The sequence below is a fragment of the Pleurodeles waltl genome, chromosome 9 (assembly GCF_031143425.1).
Source record: "Pleurodeles waltl isolate 20211129_DDA chromosome 9, aPleWal1.hap1.20221129, whole genome shotgun sequence".
NCBI lineage: Eukaryota > Metazoa > Chordata > Amphibia > Caudata > Salamandridae > Pleurodeles > Pleurodeles waltl.
In genome coordinates, this window is record NC_090448.1 from 230,783,345 (window position 1) to 230,805,893 (window position 22,549).

At 41.3% G+C, this 22,549-nt stretch overlaps 2 protein-coding genes across 4 annotated transcripts in view; one reads left to right on the plus strand and one right to left on the minus strand.

The window, feature by feature from the left end:
- LOC138259112 (WAP four-disulfide core domain protein 2-like) overlaps positions 1–10,039 on the plus strand; it is an 86,568-nt gene extending 76,529 nt beyond the window's left edge. For both annotated transcript variants that reach the window (XM_069206608.1, XM_069206607.1), the window contains exons 3-4: positions 2,627–2,773; positions 4,062–10,039. In XM_069206608.1, coding sequence (XP_069062709.1) covers positions 2,627–2,773; positions 4,062–4,162 — 248 coding nt within the window. In that variant the 3' untranslated portion in view covers positions 4,163–10,039. The remainder of the gene's footprint in view (positions 1–2,626; positions 2,774–4,061) is intronic.
- Positions 10,040–11,500: 1,461 nt separating this feature from the next.
- Positions 11,501–22,549, minus strand: part of LOC138259114 (calpain-1 catalytic subunit-like) — a 201,272-nt gene continuing 190,223 nt past the window's right edge. Inside the window, exons 19-22 of one of the 2 annotated variants that reach the window (XM_069206610.1) lie at positions 17,179–17,257; positions 15,711–15,827; positions 13,562–13,620; positions 11,501–12,968 (exon numbers count right to left, since the gene is read on the minus strand). In XM_069206610.1, coding sequence (XP_069062711.1) covers positions 12,942–12,968; positions 13,562–13,620; positions 15,711–15,827; positions 17,179–17,257 — 282 coding nt within the window. In that variant the 3' untranslated portion in view covers positions 11,501–12,941. The remainder of the gene's footprint in view (positions 12,969–13,561; positions 13,621–15,710; positions 15,828–17,178; positions 17,258–22,549) is intronic. The other variant, XM_069206609.1, reaches the window with a different exon arrangement.

Below are 22,549 nucleotides of genomic sequence, written 5' to 3' on the forward strand. Positions count from 1 at the left end.
TCACATACACACTCGTAAACCATGCTGCAAAGGTGTCGGCATTGCACAAGTTAGCCAAATTGTGCACCAGGACTTGGGAAGACAGCAGTAGCGGCAGATCTTTGTAGATGTTTTACTGTCTTTCTCTCTCCCTTTCACTCAACAGAGCACAGCAACTTTGGTCGCTGCGCTGCATTGCTGGAAACAACCCAAAAAATCTAAAAGTCTTCTCCCCCATATAAACACATTCATCCTTTCTGAACAACGGCTCGGCCTGTCCTAGCTGCAAAATCCTTTTTTGTTGATAATAATCTTGCTCGTGATGTTAATAAAATGACGCTATTTAATTAATTACCTGCTAATAAAGAAAAGCCGATTATGGCCTGGTTAAATACCCGTTTTGTGTTGCATAATTATTGATGGAGGTGAGGGTCGTTCAAAGGTAAAAAATAAACCTTGGTACATATAGTAGTGTATTTCGTTCGGGAGCACCGCGGTAAGGAGCTGTAGAATAGTACAACAAGCATCATGGGTGAGTCCTGGTGTTGTAATGCATCTTTAAGTGATAACTACAGCAACAGCCACCATGATGGATGATTCACCGCAGGCAGCATGGCAAACTAAAAAGAAACACGCATTGGAAAAGCAAATCGGTCTGGTTCTTAATTAGTGTAAACGTCAGGTAATTGTTGACTTTATGTGGGGTTGTATCGATAGATAAATGTGAGTGGCTGCATGAAAGAGCGTGAACATGAATGATTAGATTAATGTGAACAAAAACGCAACCGGTCAAACCACAGACTTTTAAAAACAAACGCACCGCTGTTTCTGTCTGGTTTCTTTAAGTATGTAGTCTATAATTGGAGAAAGAGAGGATTATAATGTTTTGGTGGGGCCATTGCCCCTCAGCCTTCTTAGAAAGAAACGTGCTCGGACTATACATGAGTCGAAAGATAAACCCTGCCCTTGAGACTGACAGAAGCGGAAATATCTGGACCCCGGGGTAGCCTGGAGCCTAGGAACAGATGGGGAACTACAGTATGACAACGGGAGGACAGGGTAACATGCTAACCCGAGGGAAGAGGAGTACAGCATTGCGTGGTGGTGGTGGTGGTGGGAGGGGAGGGGGGGGGAGAGGGGAATGGGGGAGGGGGGGCAGTGACTACTTTTAGAGTGTCAATCAGCATGATTTTTTTTTAGCTTCCAAACCAGGCCCGTACTGGAATGCTCTTGCCCATGGTGTATATTTGTTTAGTCATTCTAAGATTGCCAACTTCTTGGCTCTAAACATGACAGCCAAACTGGAACTTTAAAACCACAATAAAGTATCTGCAATAATACTGCAAGCAGACACCTGCTGCTATGTCTAGTTTCGCTATTTGCAAGCATATTTCCACTTTGTTTAGATGCCAGCATGTTTTCTTGTTGTACTTGAATTCTTTTAATGTAACTTGCCTACATGTGTGTTTTTATTGTGCTTGTGTCGGAGGATGAATGAGTCAGTGATGGATAAATAGATACATGAGTGCAAAGAGGAGTGACAGAGTGCATAGAATATGACTTATTGAATGCCTAAACCCACCAATGAAACAAAAGGCATTTTAATTCATAACCCAAGTCTACTAACATTTCCAATGCTTGTTCTGAAAGGAAATACTAGATAACATATTAAGATAAATTATACTCTAATACTTATAAGGAGGAAGGCTCTTAAACAAAAATGAACGTGTAGTTATGGAAACTAAATTATGCCAAATTAGCCTGATTTAATTTGGAAAACAACTCAAAATGATCTGCATCGAAGTGATGCAGTTTTCATGGTCTATCTAGACTTGTGTAAAGCATTTGATAAGAAGAAGAATTTGTAGACGGTTGTACCGTAAACGGATAACTGTCCAACTCGCTAAAACTTATTTTGTCAGCTCAAGTTTCATGTTTTGCCACGTATCCCTGTTTTTCTTGTAAATTCCGAAACTTGTAGTCTCGTGTTTAAAAAGGCAAAAGTCTCTTCAACAACATGTATGCAAAAAAGGGTATATAAAGATGGATCGGGCTCCCAGGAACTAAATTTCCAACGTTGAAGGGTTTCCTACATTCTGGGAATGGCTGGTCTTCAAGAATTCTCGATTTAAAGCCTAAACGGTCTGCTTCTGACTGCATAGCTATGACTAGGATACACACTGTAGCTAACATTTTCCGGATCCAGGGCAATGCAAGAACAGTACAAGATAATTATGAAACCAATCTTAAGAGTTTCTAGTGTGATTTTAATTTTGGCTTTTTCGAAATATAATCTACCTGCATAACTCCTACTTGCCAGTTACTACGTTTAATAGAGTGGCCTACAAAAGAAGGCCATCTATACTGCTATTTTGAAGTGAGCACAACATTTTTGTACAACGAATGTGTCATAAGATGATATAAGGGGAAGTAAATACATCTGAGAACAGTTTTAGCGTCTTGCAAAATGAAGTCTTTGGATTGTGTGAAACATAAGCAAAGTCTGCATCGCGCTTGAAAGAAGCAGGAGATAGGGAGGAAGGAGAATACCTGGATATGTGATTTGTTTTTGTAACCATTAACGATCAGAAGTTACATTAGATATATTTGGATATGTCTTGACAAATATACATTTTTCTGATTGCAGAAAAGCCTGGCGAATGTCCAGTGGTGAAAGAGGCAGGTACCGAGGATTGTGCTGATAAGAAACTCTGCACATCAGATTCCGCGTGTGCTGAGTCCCTGAAGTGCTGCACATCCAGCTGTGGCGGGTATCACTGCCAAACCCCTGAAGGTAAACCTTCTTCAAGAACTGGAGTTGGACTATGAAGGTAGACAGATGGCAACTTCAAAATCTTCTGTATCTTGCTTTAGCCACCTTTTCTTCGTCATCTTTTCTTCAGTCGTCTAGTGTGTCCGGTCAGCTTTACCGTAAGAGGAACTGTTACTAACCCACTGTACAAAACAAAAGTGGTGAAATTCAGCCAGGATCCACAGTATTAATGTTCTCAGTCTTGTTCCATGATGGTTGGGTTAGGGACAGAGGGCTAGGTGGAGATGTAATAGGCATTACAGCTGCAATAGTGAAAGTGTGACATTGGATACGCCTGGATTCATGCACCCTGAGAAGGATGTTTGAATCCAGCACCCTGGACGTCACAAGATCATTCCTGGCTCAGTTTCAGGCAGAGAACGGCAAATAAAGGTGTCCCATTAGAAAAACACCGTACATGTATTTTATTATTCTGAAGGGGTACACAGGACGATAAAACCGCACATGGAATGCAGAATGGATACATTTAATTAAACAAATGCCGTGTGTGCTAAATATGGAAGAGGTTAAGACAGAGTGGGTTACACATCACACACAGTTAAAGTAATTAAGCCTGTTTCAGAGTTTAACATGAAATTATAGTTTGTTACCTAAAAATTGTCATTTTATAGGTCGATCAGGAATAAGCAGTGTGGACATTTCTGTTCTTTTATTCACAGAGGTCTAAATTAAATATTAAGCATGTTTCAGATCAAATGTTCCTCACCTCTGTATTGTTTAAAATTCTAGTCTAAATTTGCTTCTAAATTTCATATATTCATATCCAAGAGCCTCAGATGTTTTCTCCGCGCCTCGCTAATGACTAATGGATACGGCCATCGAAATCACTGCAGTCCTGGTATGAATAAGACATGGTTCTAACCAATGTGACAGCTGTCCTTTTGTTTTGCTGAATCTGGACACTTTTGCAGTAGTACATAATTCCTGATTCCAAAACTTAACGAGGCATCAGTGACAAGGACATGGAAGTCACTAGGTAGGAGAGGCAGGAACAAGTGCAGTGGAGAAGACTCACACTAACTGATTAAAAAATACAGGGGAGAAGTTGAAAGAAGAAGGAAAAGAACATTGTTAGGGCACCTCTAGCGAGGAGACATTATGCCCTACGCTATTAGGAAGTCGGCAAGAGGACTAAACAAGAGCCCTTGAAAATAAGGAACTCCATTAGATAGGACTTAGGTAGCTTGGAATTTCTGACATCAGTGTTCTGGATTACGATCTCATCTGACTTACTGTTTTTATGTTTCAGGGTCACACACAACCATGAAATTGGAAGAAGCAGCGACTATTCCAAGTGGAGCTGCCGCCCCCCAAGAAACCACCACTGTTGTTCCGCACGTGATGAATTAATAAAGTCACCCTCCCCTTGAGTGATATTTTTGAAACTGTTAAACAGTATACTGGTGGAGTTCCAAGACTTTCCAGTGCTGAGATGGGTTTCCATAGTTTCTTCATTCCTCCCCAATTGTTTCTATAGTTAAAGTAGGGTTCTAAGTTTCTTTCACTCAAAGATTTTTGTCTTTTCAAACGTATATTTGCATCCCTCTACAGGCCTTGTTCGTTCCTTCTCATACTCCAGCACAATGCCATTGTACACTTACACTATACTGATGATGTAGCACTTGTTGTCTGGACAGGAACCACTACATTTGTGATGTGGAAAGGCATATGGGTGATCTTGCCACAATCACGGGCAGGCTGATGCATCCAAAGACGGTGGGAAAAGCAGATTCTGTCTCTAAACCCCTCACCTGTGAACCACTCCAACTCTAGGACACCCGCCTAATCCCTTGCTCCCAGTTACCAATGTTTTAACTTTGCTCTAACAGGCCACCTCCTACCACTGGAATGAGTGAAAATGTTCTCAAACATTCCTTGTATTGATGAAACATTTTAGATAAATGCTAGATACGCCAATTCGATAAATAACTCTGTTACCACAGCTAATTAAGCACTATGTATAAATTATCAAATCATTCCTTGAACTTTCTAGTCATGTGTGGATAGGCCCTGACCAGCGAAGAGGAGGTGGAACCACAAACACAACGATGGGACGAGTCATTTGCTCGCAGGTCACTGTTGTATCCGACTTCTGCCACGGACCGAGCTGTGATGTGTTTCATTTTATTAGTCGCAATTAAATCTAGCCTCAAGGCCATCCACAAGTAAGTCATAAAAAATGCCCCCCTTTGTGGGTAACGCCTAAAAAAGACAGAATTGCAGATGAGGGAGGAGTCAGTATCCAGGAAACTGGTTGAAGAGATGCTGAAACAAGCTGAAACCCTTCGGCAGCCAAGAACGTGCTTCACCATACACTGATGAACCTAGAAGGTATAGGTCTGGTAACCTGAGCGAGAGCCAGTTACAATTACAGTGACTTTCCGATGTCGATCAATCAGTTCAGCTGTCTACTGCTCGGTCGAAGCGAACATACTTCACAAGAGAGGCTATTATGGAAATAAGCACGTTTCTTACAGAATACACAGATCTTTGCCTGAAATTGGTTCGAACAAAATATATTTCATTTGAGTAATCACAGCTTCTTAGTGTTGAAGGCGAACGAGCAGGATATCTGGCATATCTCTAGCCAGACAGTTGCTCTGAAACACACCACAAGTATTAAATGCAAACACAGATATTTTAATATAAACCTCGAGCGCTGCATTAACTTATATAAATAATATAAAAAATACTTGATTTGTGTTCGTTTTTCTAAAGCCTTTAAAATAAAGTGTTTGTGCTTTACGTTTTGTTTCCTGGCCTCTTTATCATGGTTTCATAAAAATAGGACAAAGAAGTAATGTCATAAAGATACAATTTAATTCGATAACTTCATAGGAGAAACTCAAAAGACCAAAATATTTGCTGACGAGAAAGGATGGTTATATTATCAGTTCTTATACGTTTCAATGTATAGTGTACACTGTTCAACAGTACACTAGTTGCTGTGAATCACTCATTCTGCGCCGATTGTACACCGTCTTTTACAACCTAAATCCAGCCTTAGATCATTGCTACAGGTCACAGGGTCCTAATCTCCAAAAGATTTTTTAAAATGAAGCCAGCAGCACGCTCTTAGCCTGGAATTAATGCTCTGGGTATGGTGTGCAGTTACTAATCTGACCAAGACCCATGTTTGTACTGTCTGCCATAACTAGCCCAGCAAATGAGAAAAGACAAAGACATGGCCTAGCGAAAACTCTCATCAGGAATTCATATAGAATATTAGTAAAAATGATCTAACATGCACCTCGTAATATTGGGCTCTTGTTTCAAATATGTTTAGTTCATTCGGCCTACAATAAAATCTGTTTCCTCAGCGCCTTGGTTCAAATGTGTTCTAAACTCTGCACTATCATTTAGTTCATAAATCCTGTGAGAATAGTGTTTACCACAAATATCACAGAAGTTTTCATGGGGTCTAAAATACCAACACTGGGTTTTAACACTCTGATATCATCTTCAGCATTCTTCTACGAACAGTTCATGTGATCTCAAATTCATTGATTTCCTTCAAGCTGTGACTGCGGCTTTCAACTTGTTTAAGTATCTATCTCTGTACAACTTTTTTGATTGATCCTCTGATCCCGTTGTCAACTTCAATGAGCTCTCCGAGACGTTGCATAGCAACGGTTGTAAGCGGGTGAGGTTTCTCTAAAACTGCCTAAACAAATTGGCTGCCGGCAAATTGAAATTCCTCAAAATAATCTTGAAGACTTATAAGGCATCTAAAGAAGCAAGCACAGGCATTTCATTTAAATTCTGTGTCCACAACGTGCCCTTCTGTAGAAGTTAATTAATGAAAGGAATCACAATGCCGAGATAATGCACATAAAACTAGGAACAAGAAGAAGCCAATGAAGTGTTGATAAAGGCTTTGTATGCTTCCTTTTGGCTTCATGGAGCCTGCTGCCTATGAGTCCTCTCTATGATCTCTCTTTCCCACTGATAGGCCAACACCACTCACAAACTCTTTAGTCTAGAAACGATTGAAAACAGACAGTTTTCTGACTGTTTCCAGTAAATGAGTGTCTCGATTTCTGGAAAATGTATCCTGCGACTAGCCGGTAATGAGATAATGGCCCCTGACGTTTTGGTATCCCTAATGATGCCACCATTGGTTCTCATCCGTCTCCACAATGACTAATTAGAGTAATGACTCGACCCGTTTGGACTGGATAAGCTCCTCTGAATTGAAAAATATCCTCTCCCCCGTTACTGGATCTCAGTCAGCTGTCTTATACCACACCGTGAAGGAAGTTATGCTGATTAGGCTACCGTGAGTAAACCAATGACACGCTAAAGCTTGTGGTTTGGGGTAAAGTTGACATTTGGGGAGTTGACCATTAGGCTAAAATAGCAATCCTTTCAGCACTAGCTTAAACCCAGGGCACAGCCTTCTTGAGACTGGATACAAACAGAGCTATTTAAAGTTCTTTGTTTGGTTCACAAGGACATTTATGACTCATGTCATAATCCTCTATTTACTCTCTACCTGCCAAGGTGCAAGCACGTATCAGAAAAGGCAACTTTATTATTAGTACCGACGTTTCTGCCATGGTATCCATTACCCATTTATTTGCCTTCCCAAGATTCTTTATGGAAATTCAGGAAACTGCTGCAACTCTTTTTCAAATCAGGTGCATGGGTTCTGCTGGATGCGTTTCTCTTTGGGGTGTTCCTGACCACTCTTTCTGATTAGGATTTAATGCCAGAATACTTTCGGCTGGTTGTTTGTGCTATATAAATGCTCACATTAAATACACAAAAAGAAATACATCTGCAGGAATAACTGAGACAAATCCATATGGACGTAGAGAACACAAGTTACATTCAGCCACCAACTGAGCCACTTGTAACCTAGACGAGGGCAGAACACTGAGCGTAGAAGGCCTGCAGCCACTGATCATTGTTAGGGCTGATGCTGACAGTTAAGCTTTCTAAACACTTTTCTGGGATCATATCATGGCTCCACTAGTGGGTAGAACCTTTGGTGCTTCTTTTGTGTGCCCAACTTTAACAGTTTCAAGTTATTTACATGCCAATGAAGACCTTTCCTTTTCTTCGAGAATTTCAAGACCTACAATAGAGTATGAATTATCTATGTTTGGGAATCTGTATTAAATATTTGCAAATATGTTGCTGGACTGATTTTGGCTATTAAGGATTCAATCTGCAGCTTACTGAGAGGAGGGACAGGGGAACAACTTGGCTTCTATGACTTGGCTTAGTAAAGGGTGAATGGCAACTAGGCTAGAAGCACTGAAACCCTCGAATGAAGACATTCTAGTGGATGTACTGCATAAATGGGTAGGTGCACATTTTGTCCTTTTTGAGCTCTTGCAATTATGGGAAACAATCTATACTTTATTAGGCGGGTCTAAAGTGAACACTGTGAGGTGTAAAAACATGACTTTTCTTCAAAAGAGACTTGGGAACTGAGACAGTATTTATGAGCAAAATAACTTTATTAGGCTTGCCCCCACCCATGAGGAAGTGGCAAGACCATCACTTATTTTACGTGCATTAGCAAATGCTGCACAGCTCACAGATGGAAGGAGAATACCCACCTGATGCAAAATATAGTTATCGGAGATGCAAAGGTAGCTGACCTGGTGAGATGCTAGCATATAAGAACGAGTTGGATGGCTAAAATGGAGTACTGTTATTGCTCATTCCGATTGGGGCAGCACTAATTTGTAAGTAGTAATGAATTTTGTATTCCTGTTTGTTAATTCCCAATTTAATCAAACAGCGGAGGCCCTATTCTGGTTTTCTGTGGAGAAGTGTGGCACAATGGTTAGAGCGGCAGACCCTAATGCAGAGATCTGGCCCAGGACCAGGGTTCAATTCCCAACCCAGGCGGGCCTTGGGCTCAATTCCCTTGGACCATATAATTCGTGCCTAATCTAATTAATGGGTCTAACTCTGGGCAATAACTTGCTTAATCTCCACAACGGCTCCACCCTGGGGCTTTCCAGGAGTAGGTGCCTCACAGGGAAAAGCCAGGAGGGGTTCCACAGTGGTATGTGTACAGCACCTTGAGACCCTAATGGGTGAGAAGTGCGAAGTTTACAGGTTTTTTTTCTTCTGGGAAGCTAGGTGTAAGCCGATGGATGCCATAATAAAGATCTTTACTGCTCACTGCTGCTCTGCCACGACTCAAGGACCTGGGGTGTGGGGCTACTGATACACCGCGTGTGTTCAGGCCACTGAAAATATGTTTGTTAGAAGGCTTTGGTCTGTCCCTCATTCTATACCCTCATTCTTCTCCCACAGAACTAGGCTTATCATACATGGAAGATGGTATCATGCTAACTCCTCTTTCAGTTCTGGCATTTAGTGTGGGCAAAAGAAGAAACTGTCCTAAACCAGGAAATGATAAGCAACTGTTTACGCCAAGACACGGCTCACAGCATTCTGTGGTTGAGATACGTGAAAGATAAATTCACTTTGCTAGGGAGATGTGATCTATACAACAGCCCACAAGACGCCACACCTATTTCCAAAAAGCAATTACAGATATATTTTTGACTGCCTGTCAGGAGCAAAGGGAAGGCAGAGAAGCGGAGAAGAAAAGTGTCTGCCTATACCCAATTAGTGACTTTGGGCCAAATGGAAACCTATTTACTCTTCCCTTTTCAACACTCCCAGAGATTTTATTTGATAAGTTTCAGATTAAACATACTGCATTTTCTGGTTTCGTACCCCAGTACAATATTTCATTAATCTGACCTTATTCCCTGTCCTTGTGAATCGAGTTCTCCTCAGTCTATTTTATCCCTGTAAATTATATGCTGTACCCAGGTAAACATTATTACTTCCACTGTTACGAACATTAAATTTCAGAAGACGTAGGCCTGCTTTGCTCCAACTACAGTTATTGCAGTCAGAACATATTTGCATTATGGTCCATAACACCTGTTGTAAGATTGAGGAAAATGGTGAAGTAGTTTTCACATTAGTTTATACTGTGATATTTCAATGTTTTTATACTATTGGCCACATTTGCAGAGTTCGTGATACTCGAGGGGTGTTGTGTGACTGTACTGTAGACTTTGCAAATGAACTTAGGAAGTTTTCATTTTTATAACCATGTCTTATGAATAAAAATTAAGATGGCTTATTGCATTTATATTTGTTTTTAATTGGGATACATGGCACCAAATGTCTTTGTTTTTTATGCTTATATGTATTTTTTAACCGAATAAACATTGTTTGACTATGTCCCAATGAGTCACCCCATTTGTTACCTTAGAAGACTGACAATTCAGTAGTTTAAGGTGCCCATTTCCGTATAAGTGAACTGAAACTATTAACCTGATCATTTCCTGTCATACAATATTAAAAATAGTAAAAACACCTATCCTTGTTAAAGGTGTAGCTGTGACTGGAAAATGCTTATTGTGCCATAATGTTATCAGTATCGCCATATTCTGGAGTAGGCTTTAACTGCTCTACCTAGCCACTCTTAAAGAGTAAAGTGTACAAAGAGACTTCTTGGGCATCCAATTGAAGTTCAATAAGACCTGGGACTCCAGAAGAAAACATGCAGTGTCTACCCGGGACATTTCCCAGTAACCACTGACTGCCCTGGAACCACCGAAAAGGCATCACAATGGAGATTAGAGAAGTTAATAAACCCTCCTGAAAATTATGTGAAAAAACATTTAACATTTCTTATGAGGCCAAGGCTACAATTTAAAAAAGCAGGGGTAGGTGCTTATGCCAAGCTAGCAAATGTAATAACAGGACCCAGATGCCAAGATGTAATATTGTGGTTCTCAAAAAGTAACCCTTCCTCTGATTGCTCATTTATGACCACATTTATGACCTGGTTTGCGTGATCTTGTACCACGCAACGTGATGCAAGAGAGATGCAATGCTTAAGTCAGTTTGCGTGGCTGCGAATGGCTTAAAAAATCTGGAGTAATGCAATGCAGTGCAAATCGCTGTGTTACATTACTCTGCAAAAGCAAGGTGTTCCATGTGGGTTGCATGTGTGTTCCCACGCAACTCCCATGGTTTGTGATGCATTTCCAGATTTACCAAACCTGGGAATGCGCCTTCTATCATTCATCTTTCTAATTTTACAAAAAGAGTTTGTGAAAGAGATTTAAACTGTCTACTAAAGTAATTGACTTTAAATATACAAGTATACGAGTGTCTTTACCCTTTTTTAACATATAATCTGAAGAATCTGGCCATTACAGCCTTTCTTATAGGCTGTGTAATCCTCTTATCTTTAGCATTTCTACAGACCTTCCTGAAGAAGGGTGAAGGTTTACACTTTAAGAAGACATATTATGGAAAAGTGCTCCAGGATAGCCACACATGGGCGAAACTATTCAGTGCTTATGACTATCAATGGAGATCATCTGGGAGAGAAATATCTTTATTAATCCTCCTTTTTTAAAGAGGAAAAACCAGCTCAGGATTTTTTTTTCTACAGGAAGATGCCCCTTTCTGCCCCAAAACAACCCTACCTACACCACACGCACCCTTGCACCGTGGTGCAAGGGTGCCTGCATTGGTGCTAGGCTGCCAAAACGGTGCCAGTGCAAAAGTAATAAAATATGCCCTTTAGTTCCAGAGGTCAATCAATTTTTCATTTCCATTGGAACTGTTCCGTTTCTTTCAGGCATGGGTACTTATAAATACATTTACCACAAGGTTTTTATTTTTTTTATAAGTTATTTATTGAAAGAATCACACAGAGACCAATTCTGGCCACACTGGAATGCATGTTTGCATAAATAAATCACAAAATGTGCTATTTCAAGTTACAAGTTTGCACTTTGTAGGTAGTCTTCTTTGTGGATTTCTTTGAAGGAATGTTGAAAGAAGAAGCAAAAGAGGGAGATTTCTATCTGCCTAGGTATATCTATCCAGGCTCCGTCTCCAGTGGATGGAGAGATTCTGAATTCCTTTAGGCTCAATTCGGCTCTCCCTAGATCAAGCCAACGCAGTTTACGACCAAGACTCGTTACAGCACAGCCCTGATGTTTCTCTTCTGAAGCTCTTTGTTATTGGCTCACCATAAAATTAAACACCATTTATTCATGGCAAACTCTTTTAAAATCATTCATAGGCCACATTTCAAGGATTTTGCATTTTGCGATTTCCTACAGATATTGCTCAGCAATGATCCTGATTGGTATCTCCTGCCATAGGCTCCTCATAGTTATCCTGGCACAGGATCATAAGAGCATACTCAGCGGTTGTTCCGTATGCTACTTTTAGCAAACTACCATACCCAGCCTCCAGATAGACGATCTTAGTTGAGGGGGTTCAAGGTTTGTCTCTCAAAGGATGCACATTGCACAGTGTGCCATGGGCACTGAATGATATCTTCAGGAACAGGCTTCCTATAATCTCCAGACAATTGCTGTAGGTGGTATCATGTTACATAGGTTGTTGTACATACACAAGTAGAAGGAGCCCAAGAACATACTGGCTTACAGGTTCCAAGGTGCACTGTGATTGAGGATCACCCTTGGTATATTCCAGCAGGGGAACCACAAGGTGTCCCATGCAAGCAAATCCCAAAGGTGACCTCTGACAGTGTCTCAATCCAGAGGATACCAAAGGAAGCAACTGGGACCAGCTCAACTGGTGTCAAATGATGGAGGCTGTGTGTGGAATTTGTGCCTCCCAAAACAAGTTTCACATGACATTTCCAGGCTACAATACATGGTATTCTGTCTGGTAATATTGGCTCTCAAAAAATAAATTAGCAGAGGCTCCTACTGCTATCTTCTTCATGGAGTTAGTTGTGCCACTGCTTGGAAAACGTCTTTGGCCCATAAATGCTGAAAGTCTCTTTGTGGTACATTCTGACAGGAAATCCTTGGCAGAGGTTTAGCATTGCACTTCAAGCTCAGGCTCTTCATGGTCACACAGTAGAGTTTCACTTATGAACTATCTTTGCAGGGACCCCAACGGAACAATCTGGCATGTGAATCAATGTACCTTCTAGCTGAGACTTCCTGGTGCGGGCTCATTGATGTTCTCTGGTTTAGCTTGGTACATGCATTCTGATATATTCTGGTAGGCGATTCTTGGCATAATCAGAGTTTTCACAGCACTCTCCAGATATCTCCTGGCCTGACAAACTACTGGAATGCTTTTAATTGTACATGGTAATATGTAACCACTAGGGAAGAACAACAGAGAGAGGTATTAGTATTTACTTTGGGACACACTAATTCTAGTTATCACAAATAAAGCAACAGTGCATACAGGAGTGTCCTTAACCTGCGACCAACATGTTAGAGTTCTGATTGCCATGCATTCAAATGTGGACTATAATGTTCAAAAGTAATTACACGTTTGTTAGGCTGGGACATAGACCCGACACCAGTCAAAATAAGAAACTTTTGTCAAATTGTTATCTGTATTCCTAGAAGAATCATGGCACTATGATAGACCATGAGTGAGGAGGACACTGTGGGGAGGGCACCTTTATAATATTCTGCGTTACAAAATGAGTGACCAAGACACTACATATAGGACTCGTGCTATGCACCAAAGTAGGTAATTGGTGAGAAAGATACATATTTCATCCACTGAATGAAAGAATGAGTGTTCATGGACACTGTGGGGAGTATTCCTGTGCTGTGCAGTGAAATAGCCTACAGGAGGCTGGGCTCATTATGAAGCACATCTATGATATGATATGTGGTGCACAGGGTCACTGTTGTGCTGTACCTACGGCCCAACATATATGCAGACTGTATGAGGAATCACCTGTTGGTAATTGAGAGTCACTGATCCGGAGCTGGTACACACAGATTCTTGAAACTTTCCTGAAAAGACATGTGAAGGATATGCTTGACACATCTTCATACAACTGTCACGTAAAAAAGAAAGCCTTTTAAAACAGAAGTTGAGAGATAAAAGGAAAAAAAGACATTGTAGAACAGACGGGAAAAATGTATATAGCAGGAAGAGAAAGAGAAAAGAGTTTGTGTATGAAGTATAGAGAAGCAAAATGGAAAAGTAAAATACAGCAGAGAGGGGAAGGAAAATGGCAAAGGAGCGTTATAGACGGGGTGGAGAGGTGAGGGACAAACTGGTGTGACAGAGTAAGCGAGGCAGAAGTGAAAGAACGAACGAGGGCACAAATAGCACATACGAGATTGGAGAGTTTGTAGAGGACAATGGTCAAGAGGGAGCACAGAGACAAGGCAGAAAAAGAGGATGCAAAGATGGAGACAAATCAGTCAGAGGTTAGAGAGAGGTGTCAGAGACTTGAGGGCAAACAGCAAGATTAATGGAGTCAACAGGAAAATAAAGACATCCAAATAATAAGGTTTTATGGTTATATGGCCCTGTGCTGCTCCTACCCTTTGTGGTTAGTAACCTTTCGGGAGCAATTGATTTATCTCAAAATGCCATCACAGGCTCACCTAGTATTAAACAATTATCACTATATATTCACACATTTTGATTATATATCCATTTGTTATTCATGTACATGAAAAGAGCCATTCCAACATAAGTAATTTCCTTATCATGATTTCTCAAATTCGCAGTATTATACAGGTGATTTCAAATAGTTCATGAAAAATACTCATCCAATACTGCATATTCAACACACGTATAGTTAAATTTTTCAGCCAGAAACATTTGAATATTTGTGTGTATAATATGCAAAATGGGATATTAATGTTAATATACATTTGACATAAGGCGTTTTGGTGCCATCTCCCTTGTCATCAGTAGCCATCATTCTACCAAAGGTGTCCCAATAGAACCTCTAACAAGTCGGTGATCTCAATTATCTGAGTGGCATTGTAAGTCTACGACCCTTCTTAGCAGTGAGCTCAGAGGACACAATGTTCACAGGGACATAGGAAATTTAGAAGCTTTTCTAAGATACAAGCAGGGATCTTAGGGTGGCACGGACAGGTTTATTAATGCACAGTTAATGCAGAAGGCCCCAAACACCAGTGCACAGAAATATACACAAAAGATTTGCGAAGAAGTTGGCAATTTTGACAGATCCGATAAAAGATCCTTGCTTTGGAACAAGGGCACAAATGTATCCAAGTTGTCTTCCAAGGCGCTGGAGGAGTCACCTTCATTGCAAGGATCATGATTGGGGTGAATTGCTTGTGAGGGGTCAGATTCACTGATAGAAGAGGTTCCATTGCCTCTACATAACCATCTGACACTTGGAACAGAAGTAGAATCCTTTCTGAAGGAAGACACCCTGGACCTTCTGTTGATGCTTTTCAAAACTACATTAATCATTTGAAATGTTATTCCTGACTTACCTCACCAACCACCAGCACTTGATTAGAGCCAGGCTGTCAGAGGATGAATAGCAGAATCTAGGCCCAGTAGCTGAATCGTAAAACATGTGTAAAACATGTGTAAAACATGTGTAAGGTGCTAGCAGTGCAAGCAAAATTCATTTTTAGACAAATAAGCATTATTCGTCTTTTTAGCTTTGGCAATAGCTCTTGAAGTGGCTGAGACCATATTTTAGGTTGCATGAATTTCAGTCTTTTTAATTTCATGCGATGAAGGAAACATTCGTCTTTTTGGATCAAGGGGTTACAACGAGTGGTCTCAAATGTTAAAATACATGTGTGCACTATTACTAATAAATAAACAACATTATCTTTCTTAGGATATTTCTTAGTTTTAGTGAAGTTTGTAAAAAAAAAAAACTGCCTCCTTTTAATGTAAACTTGGGTGAACAACAATCATGATCAATCACATAAACATATTTTGTGATCACAGTGATTGCCATTGTAAGATTCCTGTGAGTTCAGGGTAAATTGAGAAGCCAGTCTGCTGGAGAGCAGGGCTTTACTAACTCACATTTCCACTCTGCTCACACCTTCAATTTTTTTTTTTTTATTTGTACCCATCGCATTTCACTTACTGGTCATGGTGTCCAACTTTAGCAAACAGCAGATGAAACTGGAGTAAGTGACTGTCCGATCCGATGTGCAGTATCTCAGTGCCAGGAGCTGCACCATGAACTCATCCACCTTCAGGCCTAGACAAAAGCAATCGAAAAGCTATGAATAGAAATTTTGTTTACAAGAAAAATGCAGTGTCAGGAGCACATTTTATGCCAAAGTATCAAACTGACTTATATGCATCTCAAGTGGCAGAGACCAATTTAGACAAATACCATTACAATTAATGTCAGTCCCAACTTCTGGGACTAAAGACAGTTCAAGCCTCCCTACGTCGAAAAAGTGACCTGCACAGACCATTAAAAGGCAAACATGAGGAGGTATATGGAGGGCAAAATCATGGAGAAATAATGGTACACACATAGAGACAAGTTGGAACACAGAGGTAGACACAACCGGAGTGTAAAACATGGAGGCATCAGAAAAGCTGAAGACACACTTGTGGTGACCAGCGACAATCACAGATATGGCGAAAGTTGGGGACAAGTTAAAGAGACAGCTGGGTGACAGAGAGCTAGAGACCGCCAAAGGGCAGATATACGATAATACGTGGAGGTCACAAGGCTCGAGAAAGACAGATGACATATAAATGGAGAAAGTTGGGAGGAAAAGCCAGTCCAAGTTTTATGAAGATAAATGGAGGAAAAAGAGCAAGAGGAAGCATGTGAGCGTTCTTACAAAAACAAAAGGAGGTTAAAAAAGTAGAGACATCTGAAGAGCAAAGCACCCGAACCTCACAAGCAACTAGTGAAACAGCTCCCATTAAGAAAAACAGTGTAGACAATATTAAGTTCAGGAGGTCCAAGCACGCATAAGGGAATAAAGGTAAAGTGAACATGGGAAAGTGAGGAGTCCAGAATAAAAACTGAGAATAGAGGCGAAACTGATCAAAGAGTGCAGAGATTGAATCAGTCCATACGTACTGGTCTGTGCACCAATACAGTGATGAGTCATGAAGGGCGGATTTAGTAAGTTAAAATAGACAACAATTGAGTCAAACTCAGACCCTGAAGCTCAGGCAAGGAGATGGATTCAGTTCAAGCACTAGAGACTAAAACTGCAGATATGGCAAAACCCATTGTCCATGGAGCTGGTCATCAAGACAGATAAAACCAAGAATAGGAGAGCCCATGGGATTAAACAGAAGATGTCCATCCATTAATGCAAAATAATTGAAGACAGCATGCAATGATGGAGGTAACCAAAGGCAAGAAGGACTAACCACCAAATGGACAGAGATGAGTCAGTCCAGAGAAAAGGCACACAAAGCGTTGTTGAAAATATGCCTAATTTCTCGCCTTTTACCACTGCTCTTATCTAGGTATTCTAATGCCCTTCTGACCCGTTAATATCTGCGTGGTGGTGTCACTGGTGCCCTTTGACCCAACTGACTCCTCGCATTCCAACAGCCCCTGCTGCTGCTCTCACCTGCTGACTGCAGTGCAGGAACCAGCTCATGACTGTTAATGGAGCCAGATCTGGTCAGGTCAAGTTGGCAAAAAATAAGCTAAGAAGAAAAGTACAGAACACAGGATGATTAGAATTAAAGCGGTTTAGAGAAACACAATGCATAGTGAATTTGTATATCGACAGAACCAGTTAGCCCTTACTTATGAAGTCTGTTTAGTTCCTGATTCGGCTGGATACATAATAATGAATCATGACTTAAAAGGAATGTAGGAATACTGCATTCCTGTAATTCCTGCCTTTTACCCTTGCGGCAAATGGGCCCAAAAAAGTGTAATTACTGCAGGAATCGGGTGTGGTATTCCAGATTCCCATGGCAATTCCTCATTTATCAGGGGACCTTTGGTATCACATTTATAGCCATGCAGTATTCATGACCCACAAAGTACCGGTTAATAAAGTGTTAAGTAATAATTTCAGGAGTGTGAAAACTAATGTGTTAGTCTAGCTGAACTCATAATGGTGCTCTAAGAGGTGTACAGAAATATAAAGCAGTTTCCTATGTAACTTTGGGGCATATTTATACTTCATTTGCGTCATTTTTTTAATGCAAATTTGGCGTAAAACTAACTCCATATTTATATTTTGACGTTAGACCCAACATAAATTGTTTTGAGTTTGCACCATTTTTTAGTTGCATGAACCTACCTTGTGTCAATGAGATGCAAGGTAGGCGTTCCCATCTAAAAAATGGTATTAACCCCACAGCGCCATATTTATTCCCCTGTGCTAAAATGACGCATGGTCAGACCAGGCGTTAGGGAACCTGTGGACCCTTCCCATGGTTAAACACTATGGAATGGGTCCACAGGTGCCCTCCTCAAGCCCCAGGGACACCCCCACCAACACCAGAGGGACACCAGAGGATGTGGGACCCCATCCCAGGTAAGTAGGGTAAGTATAGGTAAGCACTTTTTTTTTTTTTTTTAAATTAAAGTGCCATCAGGGGCCCAACTTGGAGCCCCCTGCAGGGCACAGAGTGGAATGGCCATGCCTAGGGGACAGTGGTCTCCTGTGCTGGCCACTGGGGTGGTGGCCATGACTCTTTTTCTAAGAGAGGAGTCATGTGGTATGGATGGTTTTGCGTCAGAAAATGACACTAGGCTGGTTAGAGGCATTTCTTTTGCCTAACGTCATTTTTTGGTGCAAAACCCCCTTCTCCCATACTGCCACCTCTACCCGGCTAACGTCATTTTTTTACGCTAGCCCACCCTTTCCACTGGCTTGCGTCATTACAAAAAATATGGCACCCGGCTGGCGCTCAGGAATGACAAAAGCTGGTGCTAAACTTTTTGATGCAAAACTGCGTTAGTGCAGTTTTGCATCAAAAAGTATTAATATGCCCCTTGGTGTTTTTAAATGTTATTTTTCAGTTAGAAAAATTTATTCATTAACACTGTTCCTTACCACAAACACAGTGGAAGAATTTACAGAGGATTGAGCAGGAAAAGCTATAATATAAGAGGCGGGCCACTGAGAATTCATTTCTGGCTAAAACCAAGTGAAGGTGAGGTATTTTTTTAACAGTATCTGTGGGATGTATGGAAGTTTGTGTGCCAGTCATCTGACTTTCCACCTAACCTGTGCCAGCTGTGTTGGTCAATCTATCATAATACCCTGGATCTCACATCTTAATAGTATGTGAGTTTTCTAACATGCTTGACTGCCAAGCAAATTCTGTACGTCATGAGAAAACAAGTTTGAAAGACAGAACCTGAAAGTTCGCCATTCCTGTGTTTTTTGTGGAGTCCGTGTGGGATCTTAATGATAGTACTGCACGAGCTATGAATAGTACAGTTTATTCCAAAGGTTACTTGTGCCTGGAAGGCTAATAGAGGTTAACCAAAGTAGGGATCACACTGTCAGACCTCTTTGCAAGAGTGATTAGACAGACGTCCAAAAGGAGAATATGTGGTCAAGTAGGCACGTAGGCAAGATTTGGATCATGGTGACACCATCAATGTGTAAAAGAACCATGAACTGGATACAGGGAATATGATCGTCAGGAATTATACGTTTTCATATTTTCAAGCGGTCAAGTTCATAGAAGGTAGATGTTAGAACATGGGTCTCTAGTTGGCAGAGGAATGCACCCTGTCCAAGTAGGGACCCCAATCCTAGTCAGCGTAAATCACAACACAATCCAAATTATCCTATGCTCATCCTCTGGTAGCTTGGCACAGAGCAGGCAAGCTTAACTTAGATGGCAATGTGTAAAGTATTTGTGCAACAATTCATACAGTAACACAGTGAAAACACCACAAACATACATCACACAGGTTTAGAATAGATAATATTTATCTGGATAAAATAAGCTGTAAATGACAAAAATCCATTATGCACAAATCAAGATATCACTTTTTAAAGGTTTAAATGAGTCTCAATCCTTTAGAATCAGTGGTTGGATCCTTGTAACACACAGTACCTGGGATGTGTCAAAAATAACGATGCACAGGGCTGCAGAGGAGGGGATGCACTGAAAAATAAAGCGCTGCGTCTGATTTTCCGGTGCGGCCCAGACAATTCTTTTCACGCTGCAAGGTGATGCGTCAATTTCCAGGAGCACAGCCTTGTTTCCACACTGCAATGCGAGGATATTTTGACACCCAGAGACGATGCATTGAAAATCCTTGACGCGCTAGAAGAAGGAGCAGTCACTGCATCGGCCTGGTAGGCCATGCAGTGATGTTTCTACTGTGAGGCAGGCACTACGTTGATTTTGGCAGACGTTGCATCAATTTTCTGGTGCACAGGGATTTTCTTCTCTGGGGTGAAGTCTTTGTAGCCCTGAGACTTCAGAACAGGAGGTAATATCAATCCAAGCCCTTGGAGAGCACTTATGAGGAAGGCAGAGTCCTTCCATCAAAACTGTCCAGATGGGTCCTTTAGGCAGCCAGGCAGTCCCTCTGACAGAGTCCAGATGTAGATCCAGAAGTGTCTGATTTGGTGGGGTCAGAGATCAAGTATGTATACACCCAAAAGTGCCTTTGAAGTGGAGGAAACTTCAAAGAGTGGTTTTGAAGTGCACAAGTTCCCCTTTCAGCCCAGTCCTGTCTGCCAGGATCCCTGTTGGGGGTTATCAGTCATTTGTGTGAGGGCAGGCCACTGGCCTTTGAAGTGTAAGTGAGAGCCCCTCCACCCTTCCTGCCCAGGGAGACCCATTCAGTATGCAGATGAATGCAGATGTGACTGAGTGTTCTGTGTTTGTGGCTGTCTGGGTGGAATGAACAAGGGGAGCTGTCAACCAGCACAGACCAGACATGGATTTGAGACAGAATGTAAAACAGAGATGGCACTAATTGCAGAGAAATGCCAATTTTCTAATAGTTGCATTTTAAAAATAGTAATATAAAATTCAACTTCACCAGTAAGCAGGATTTTCTATTACCATTCTGGTCATACTAAACATGACAGGGCTACTCCTTCCAGATCAGAATCTACACGTAAAGTATATGAGGGTAGTTCTAATGCTAGTCTATGAGAGGAGCAGGCCTCACAGTAGTGGAAAACAAATTTGTGAGTTTTTCACTACTAGGACATATAACACACATAAGTACATATCCTGCTTTTTACTTAGATAGCACCCTGCCCTATGGGTTACCTAGGGCCTACCTTAGGGGTGACTTATATGTAGAAAAGGGGAGTTTAAGGCTTGGCAAGTAGTTTTAAATGTCAAGTTGAAGTGGCCTTTTAATGGCAGGCCTGAGACATGGTTAAGGGGCAACTTATGGTGGTGGCATCAGTGCTGCAGGCCCATGAGTAGCATTTAATTTACAGGCCCTGTGCACCTGTAGTGCTCTTTTACAAGGGACTTACAGGTAAATTAAATGTCAATTGGTTAGGAACCAGTGTTTCCATGTTTAGGTGAGATAGCACATGCACTTTAGCACTGGTCAGCAGTGGTAAAGAGTGTAGGGTCCTAAAACCAGCAAAAACAGTTTCAGAGAAATGGAGCGAGGCAGGCAAAAAGTTGGGGGATGATGCACACATGGAATGCTAAATGCAAGAAGTAGAAACAAAAATCCTGTAATTTGCCAAGAGGTGTTGTTAAAGAATTTAGGGCCAGATGTAGCAACCGGTTTGCATGTCGCAAACTGCGAAAAACGCAGTTTGCGACATGCAAAACGGCCATTGCGATGCTGATTCACATTTTGTGAGTCGGTACCGACTCGCAAAATGTGAATCCGACTCAAAATAGGAAGGGGTGTTCCCTTCCTATTTGCGACTCACACCGCGATGTAGAATTGCTTTGTGACCGCGCAAGCGGTCGCAAAGCAATTTGCAGTTAACACCCACTTGAAGTCGGTGGTAACTCATTTGCAAACGGGAAGGGGTCCCTATGGGACCCCTTCCCCTTTGTGAAAGTCACTGAAAATATTATTTTTTGAATTGCAACTCGTTTTCCTTTAAGGAAAAAAGGCTGCAATTAAAAAAAAAAAATGCTTTATTAAAAAAAGCAGTCACAGACATGGAGGTCTGCTGTCTCCAGCAGGCCACCATCCCTGTGAGTGCAGGGACTCGCTATGGGGGGTCGCAATTTGCTACCCACCTTATTAATATTCATGAGGTGGGTCTTTGCGACCCCATAGTGAGTCGCAGAAGGTATCTGAGACACCTTTCTGCATACACTTTTGCGAGTTGCAAATTGCAAGTCGGTATGACTCGCAATTTGCAACTCGCAAATTTTTCTGTACCTACATCTGGCCCATAGTGAGATATGATGTGAGTATCTTAGGCTATTCAACATGTGTTCCCAAGGTATTTTTGTCATGTAAGAAAATCCACATTCTTGTGGCTCAACAGAAAATGCCTTTCACCACATAAATGAGGCCATGCTATCATTGCAAGCATCTTGTCTCTCGAAGAACTAGGGGCCATATGTACGAAAGCTTTTTCCCTTAGACACAGAATGGGTAAAATCCTTTCGTACATCTGGCCTTAGATGTTCACCAGCAAGACAGAGAATCCAAAGAAAGCTTGGAACATGAAGTGGTCAGCAGGACATGAAGAAGGTGTTTGGCAAGCAGCATCACATAATAAGAGGATCCAGAGAGCTTTGGGGTGTTTTATGGAGATGTGCAAGACAAAAGCCAACAGGGTTCATTGTGATTGTGCAATGCGGACATGTACATGATGCTGCAAAACATGTAAAAGATTTCTATAAAGAATGGACATGTGTAGATGAGCAGATGAAGATGTATCATACAACTCCCATATGTTTTCTGATAAGTGGCTACTGTTATTACCAGCGGCTTCGGGGTGAGGCCCAGTGACATCATCACTGAAACATCTCACAGGTTTGCGATTTCTGCAACATGGTTATGCTATGTTA